The 7,204-nt window shown below is 61.0% G+C and overlaps 2 protein-coding genes across 2 annotated transcripts in view; both read left to right on the forward strand.

Annotated features, from left to right (window-relative positions):
- Positions 1-1,712: 1,712 nt before the first annotated feature.
- VDAG_08339 (NADP-specific glutamate dehydrogenase) lies at positions 1,713-3,203 on the forward strand (the record flags this gene model as incomplete). The annotated part of the gene is made up of 2 exons (XM_009660064.1): positions 1,713-2,594; positions 2,661-3,203. The coding sequence occupies exons 1-2, from the start codon at positions 1,830-1,832 to the stop codon at positions 3,201-3,203; spliced, it is 1,308 nt and encodes a 435-aa protein (XP_009658359.1). The 5' UTR covers positions 1,713-1,829.
- Positions 3,204-6,569: 3,366 nt separating this feature from the next.
- Positions 6,570-7,204, forward strand: part of VDAG_08340 (cholesterol oxidase) — a gene marked incomplete at its 5' end in the record, with an annotated part of 4,700 nt that continues 4,065 nt past the window's right edge. The window contains one exon of the mRNA XM_009660065.1: positions 6,570-7,149. Coding sequence (XP_009658360.1) covers positions 6,570-7,149 — 580 coding nt within the window. The remainder of the gene's footprint in view (positions 7,150-7,204) is intronic.

Raw genomic sequence — 7,204 nt, forward strand, 5'->3', positions numbered from 1 at the left:
GAGGGCGGGTGGCCGAGGCGGTGGTCTCAAAGGACCGAGATTTGCGCGGGATTTCGTTTCTGATCTGGAGCCTGATGTAGCTGATGGAGCTGCGAAAAAGAATCGGCTCAGTGGGAGGATGGACAGTGGGATGGCAGAGCGGGATTCGTCGGGGGTGGCCGACGGCGAGAGGGGAGGTGGGCGGGATGGAGGGAGGACGGGGGGGGCGAGGTGATGAGGCCGCGGGGAATGGTTCAGACGTGTCGAAACGACAGCTCTGACAAGAGATGGATGGTCATGCTACGGAGCAGGCGGTCGGTAGAGCCTCACGGAGATGGTAGAGATAACGAGCAGGGCCGACTTGGTTGGTCGGCGGGGGGCGTTGGTGTCAAGGCTTCAGCTAAGATGTAGCTTAGTAGGTTGCGATGGGTCGAGGGTGGGCGGATGTCAATCCGTTCCAGGCATGAGGTTGCGTTGCGGCTTTAAGTTGCAGATGTCTCTGCCAAGCCTAGTAGACATGGTACTAGTGCAGCCCGAGGCGTCGGAACCTTTCTTCTCTCAATTTTGCTCGGTTTATGGCTGGCGTTTCTGGCGGTCGCTTGGGAGGAAGAGGGGGGGGGGGGGGTGTCCGATGTCGGGATTCGGCCGAGTAGCTCTTGCCACGGCCTTCTCGTCAGTCCACTCTCTCCTTCCTCGCCGTGTGCGTGCATTCCCTGGGAGTGGAAAATGGAAAAGCGTAGCAAGGGCGACGGGACAGGCCGCGAGCAGCAGCGATGTCGGTCGGGCCTCACCCAGTGCCACTGCAGGGCCATCCCATCTACCGCCCGTCCATCTCGAGACCGAGCCCTGTCTGCCTCCCACCAGCAATGGGCAATCAATGGGCCATGGACAAACAAGCATCTTGGGGACGCTGCAGCGCCACGCCGCACGCGACCTGCCCCCTCCAAAAAAGCATGCCGCACTCCGTCATCACAGATTCCGGGCGACTTGCCGATGCAGATGGGACGAGATAACCCGGCGCCAAAGCACGGATGGACAGGGATCCAGGGCCCTGCCGCCTTGGACCGAGTGCGACAGACCCGCTGCCACGAACGACCCCAAGATCCCCCCCCGACCCACGACCCTGGGAGGCCATCAGTTTTTTGTACGTCAGACACGGGGGGGACTTAGTCGCGACTTTTTGTCGACGCCTGCTTCGCCGCCGCGCCATTGGCTCATCTCGTTGCGATTGGGAGATAGAGCTAACGCTCGCCTGCCTATGAGCATGAAGCACACTGACACCTCTTGTCAGTCCAAGTCGACAAGACGGGACGCATGGCCGGCCACTGCGCTTCCCAAGCCCAAGGGCCAAGCGGCGGTCGCTGGCCCGGACAAGTAGCCTCCGTATTTCGCACCAGCCTACCTTCTTGCCCGTCGCCTCCGCCGTAGGCCGTCGCTTGGGGAAACCTACCATCTGGCCCATGCCGCACCGCACCACACACCTTACCTTTTCTTCGGGAGAGGCAAATAATTGCGCGAGGGCAGACGCGGCACTCGCCCTGGGGAGGGGGGCATGCCCCCTGGTTCTGGGTCTGGGGTCGCCGCGAACGGAAGCTGCTGGCATGACCGACTGGCGGTGCCCCCGAAACGAACAACCACCGATGCTCCTTCCACCTGGGTTATAAAGACCTCTCTCTCTCTCGCCGTCTCTTTCTCGAGTCCCTACTCTGCCCTTCCTCTCTCACGCCTGACAACCGACCTGCTTGCCTGCCACCAGTATACCAACCGTACATCCTCTCCGTTCAGCAGCTCAGGTAGCAGCCATAGTCACATACCAGAACCCAACATCCTGCACCACACAACCGCCCACCATGTCTCACCTTCCCGTCGAGCCCGAGTTCCTCCAGGCCTACAGCGAGCTTGTCAGCACGCTCGAGGACAGCACCCTCTTCTCCCAGCACCCCGAGTTCCGCACCGCCCTCGAGGTCGTCTCCATCCCTGAGCGTGTCATCCAGTTCCGCGTCGTCTGGGAGGATGACAAGGGCAACACCCGTGTCAACCGCGGCTACCGTGTGCAGTTCAACTCGGCCCTCGGTCCCTACAAGGGCGGTCTTCGCTTCCACCCCACCGTCAACCTGTCCGTCCTCAAGTTCCTCGGCTTCGAGCAGATCTTCAAGAATGCCCTCACCGGCCTGAACATTGGCGGTGGCAAGGGTGGTGCCGACATCAACCCCAAGGACATGAGCGATGCTGAGATCCGTCGCTTCTGCGTTGCCTTCATGCGCCAGCTGAGCAAGCACATCGGTGCCGACACCGATGTGCCCGCTGGTGATATCGGTGTCGGTGGCCGCGAGATTGGCCACCTCTTCGGTACCTACCGCCAGGAGCGCAACAAGTTTGAGGGTGTTCTCACCGGCAAGGGCAACTCCTGGGGCGGCTCCCTCATCCGTCCCGAGGCCACCGGCTACGGTCTCGTCTACTACGTCGACCACATGCTGCAGTACGCCGGCAAGGGTGGATTCGCCGGCAAGCGCGTCGCCATCTCCGGCTCCGGCAACGTCGCCCAGTACGCCGCCCTCGCGAAGCCTCCGGCCGCCCACTGTTGTCTCCCCTGTCCGACTCCCAGGGCTGTTCTCGTGCGCCGAGGGGCGACGCCGCCCTTCACCCCCCGAGCAGATTGAGGGCCCATTGCCGGCCTCAAGCTCGAGCGCAAGCCCCTCACCGCCTTCCGACCCACAAGGGGCGCCTTCATGTACATCAAGGGCGCTCCGCCCCTGGACCCACGTCCGGCAAGGTCGATGTCGCCCCCCCCCCAGCGCGACCCCAGAACGAGGTCTCCAAGGAGGAGGCCGAGGCGCTCATCGCCCAACGGCGTGCTCGCCATCGCTGAGGGCTCCAACATGGGCTGCACCCAGGAGGCCATTGACGTCTTCGAGGAGACGCGCAAGACCAAGCGTGCCGCCGCCGTCTGGTACGGCCCCGGCAAGGCCGCCAACTGCGGTGGTGTTGCCGTGTCCGGCCTCGAGATGGCGCAGAACAGCCAGCGTCTGTCCTGGACGCGCGAGGAGGTCGACGAGAAGCTCAAGGACATTATGAAGAACGCCTTCCTCAACGGTGTCAACACGGCCAAGCAGTACGTCAAGACGGCCGACGGCGAGCTGCCCAGCCTGGTCGCCGGCAGCAACATTGCCGGCTTCGTCAAGGTCGCGCGCGCCATGCACGACCAGGGTGACTGGTGGAACTAAGCGAGGGAGACCCTGCTCGTTGCACCCGAATGCTCTTGATTGTGCTGTCTTTTTTTTTCTTCTGCCGGGATAGAAAGCCTGTGATGCGCGGCGGAAAGGAGTTTTTGGCGCCTGGGATACCTCACGACACGACATGATTGATAGGCAGGGCAGTAGGCCAGCCAACTTTGAACAACATTTTTTTTAAAACAATATCCTTCCGTCTCTCTGATGCATGCCCCTGAATGTGACGACGTGATGGGTTGCCCCTTTCTGATGTCCGTGATCAATTGGGCCTCGTGCCGACCATCAATTGGCCCTCGTGCCGGAAACTACAAAGTGAAGACGATAACATCAGATTAAAGCTCGTGTGACGCGGGTTCGGAATGGGAGGCGAACCCCTGCCACGGCCTCATGGCGGAGGGTGTTCAGTAGACCAGGCCAGGGTAGAGAGCGTTTGTGTGCGACGGAGGCGGGGGGGTCAAGGGACGCGAGGTCGGCGATCGGGGAGGTTGTGCTCGGTAGGACAGACTGGACGGAGGGGTGAGAGCTCTTAGTTTAGCACCTGCCGTGCGATGGTCTGGAATTGATCGCGAGACAGGCGGCTGGCGCCGTGTTCCTAGCGAGATGAGCACGTACGAGGCAAAGGGGGGGCATGATACTGTGGGTGAATGTACGAGTTTTCGGTCAAGGAAGCAGGCATGAAAGCGCAACGAGCATAGTCGGTGAGCAAAGTGGTTGTATCTTGTTTCTTGTTTTCGCCGCTGCGCCAACACCCGCATGCTTTTCGCTCGTCTTTTCGATCCCCCCTTCTCCCTTTTCTGCTCGGACCTTGATGGCGCTCCTGCGAGGATCCCCGGCCATGAAGGCGTTTCGCAGATCAGAGGCGTCGGTAGGCCACACGGCCCGCGGCCTGTCACATGGCGACAGAGCGGCAGGGTGGAAGCAGTGCTCGCGATGGGGCCCCTGCAGGTGGACACCACTCAGCCCTACCCGGAGCGGCGGCATGGCATGCACCCTCTCCCCCCATCCCCCATGCAGGCGAGGCACGCGCGGGTGAAGGAAGACTGTCGGGAGGGGGGAGAAGAGGAGGAGAGCAAGGGTGTGGTGCGGCGTGGCCAAGTTGCTCGGGGAGGCCGGCAGCTCTTCATTTGGCAATTGGACGGCTTGAACAAGGTCGGCAATGACACCTAGGCGCGATGTTTCAGTGATGGCTGTCAGAGACGGCTAGCGGTCTTAGTCACATGGGGGGGCTCTGCGAATCCGCATGTGGACATGTTACCTTTTCGTGCCTAGCAGCCAACAGCCAAGAGATAAGCATCTCGGAGGGAGACCACCAGTCTTGGCAGGGCCAGGGTAGGTGAAGGGCTGGCAGGCAGGCAGGCATAGGCATCTCTGGGTTGTTGTTGGTGATGACTGCCCGCAGCGAAAGGATGAGAAGAGCCAGAGGCAGGAAGGATCGTTAAGCGGCCAATCAGAGAACTGCCTGGGGGGGTTGCGACTGGCGTGTTGTGGCTGTGGCCCGGCCCCAGGGGACGCTGCGAGGAAGCTAACGAAGTAAGCGACCTAGGGTCCAATGCTGGGAACGCTGAGCACGCTGCGAACGCTGGGGCACTGGACTCGACCAGAGTCAGGCTGGCAACCACCCCTTCTCGACTGGGCCTAATCGGTTTGTCTTCAGCCAGCCTTCAGCCAGCCTCCAGCCCTCTCGTCTCCTTCGCATCTCCATTTCGGGCCACGGTTGTGCTAAAAAGAACTCACCGGCTTCCCGTGCGACCGCCTCTGCCTGCCTCTACCACTGCCACTGCGACTGACCACATTGTCCGAGGCAGCATCACTTGAGACGCAACCATCACATCATGCTGCAAGCATTCCGCCTCGAGATGGCTCGACCAAGACATGCATACACACACACACTGAATATCCCGCTTGGCTGCCTGACAGCCTCGCCAGGCTCTCTTCCGATCTGCGTGCCGTGCTGATGGATGAGATTCCTTCTCCTGCCGTCCTCACCGAACCGTTCCTTCGGATTTCCCGTTGCGTTCGGCTCCGCCGCCCTTCGCCGTGCAACTCATCACGGCCAGGACTGATCGCGTCTCGGCGAATCAAGCAAAGCTCTGCTTCTGGATGATGAATGGAGTCGTCACCAAGAATGAAGAAGCAATGAGACGAAATAGCCTTGTTGATTCCATCCCAGGCGCCCCCCCCCCTCCCCCCCTTCCAAGCCTTCGTCTCTGCTTCTCCACCAGCGCACTTCGCCAACCGCCAATGGCACGTGGTTCGCCAGTGTTCGACCCTCACGCCCCCAACGTCTCTGGCTTAGCAACTCTCTCAGCCGCTCTCCTTCCGTCTCCTGTCTCCTGTCATCTTGCGTCTTGTTGGTCGTTGCCCTCTCTTCACGTCACAGCAAATGGGGTGCTCAGCCCGGCCAGCAAGGCAGCAAGGCAGCAAGGCTGGTCGCCGTCAGCCATCATGCCGATTCTATCTTTTCATTGCTCGTCCTTGTCTCCATGGGCCCCCCCTTGCTCGAACAAGAGGCGGTATCATATTGCATCACCATGGTTGTACGCATTCGCGACGTGCTGACTGACGGAGACGTACTGACAGTCAGTCAGTCAGCATCTGCTTGGCCGGCCATGACCCAACGACCGAACGACCAAGGGAGAGATGCTATTTCTGCCCGTCTCATCACATCCTCCGGCCTGTCTACCGTTCGCCCTAGTCTCTAGCTGGCCCCCTCCGCCTCGGCTTCTCACCATTCAATAGACCCCAAATCCTGCCCAGCCAACCCTGACCACCCTGACCACCCTGACCACCCTGACCACCCCCCCTGTCATCATCCTCCGGGCCTCAGCCCTCCTGAACCCTGTCTAGTATTGGCTGGACTGCATCTGACCCGACGCCATCTGCAGTCCGCACGGGAGCGAAGAACGAAAGCAAAGGCAGCAAATCCGTTGCCTTCTCTTTTCACATGGCCCCCTTACCTCGATTCGGACCCCTCCCCCCTCCCCCGGCCGGGCCTTGCCTTGTGCGCCGGCGCGCCAGTCCATCCATCGCTCGTTCCCAGAGCCCGTCTCCTCCATTCATTTGCATCCGCATTCATATGCCCCATCGTCTTGACCTACCATGTCCGTGTCCACCAGCCATTATCATAAATCTAGCCTTGTCCCTTCCCTCCCATGGGTGTGCAGTTCATCCAGTCCCTCGAATCCTCGAGTTCTTGTCTTGTTCTAGATGTTTAATCTCTAAAACACGCCCCCTACTTGTGAACCTACCTCGTATCGCCCTTCCCTGGTCACGAGACCCGGCACACCCCTCCACGACAGTAGCCAGCTGAGACCCGCGACAACGTGAGGACTGTCAGCCCTTGTCGCGACGCTGCCTACCATGGCACCCATGGCTGAAGATACGTCGCCTCGGCCTACCAAGGTAAAAGGCAAGGTCGCCTTCCCGCCTCCGGTCAATGGCACATCCAACGGCACATCCAACGGTCACTCCTGCGCCGCCGAGCCCGGCCCCGCATCGCCAGCTCTCAGCGCCTCCTCCTCCTCGAGGCCGAGCACATCCTCCTCCTCACCGCGCCCGCAATCCTATCGCGAGCCAGAGCCATCAAATGGCATCAGGCACTCCCAGTCACACCGTATCAAGAGTTTCGGGCCCCATGAAGATGACGCCGGTGGCCCCAGAACCCGCCACCACGCCAACATTCGCACCTACAGCGACGATGCCCGAACCAAGAAATTCCCTGAGATTGCCAGGCCGGTTGAACTCATGCGCAACAGTTATGACTGCGTCGTCATTGGTTCGGGCTACGGTGGTGCTGTGGCTGCTTCGAGGATCGCCCGCTGCGAAGACCCCTCGGGCAAGCGTCAGTCTGTCTGCGTTCTCGAGCGCGCAAAGGAGAAAGTGGCCCTGGCGAATATCCCTCCGGGCGTGCTGGACGCCCTCGACGAGGTCCACGTGTCTGGTCAGTTTGCTCCGGGGCTGGTTCCCGCAAACCATGATGCAAAAGAGACGATCCC

The sequence above is a fragment of the Verticillium dahliae genome, genomic scaffold (genome assembly GCF_000150675.1).
Source record: "Verticillium dahliae VdLs.17 supercont1.20 genomic scaffold, whole genome shotgun sequence".
Classification (NCBI taxonomy): Eukaryota; Fungi; Ascomycota; class Sordariomycetes; order Glomerellales; family Plectosphaerellaceae; genus Verticillium; species Verticillium dahliae.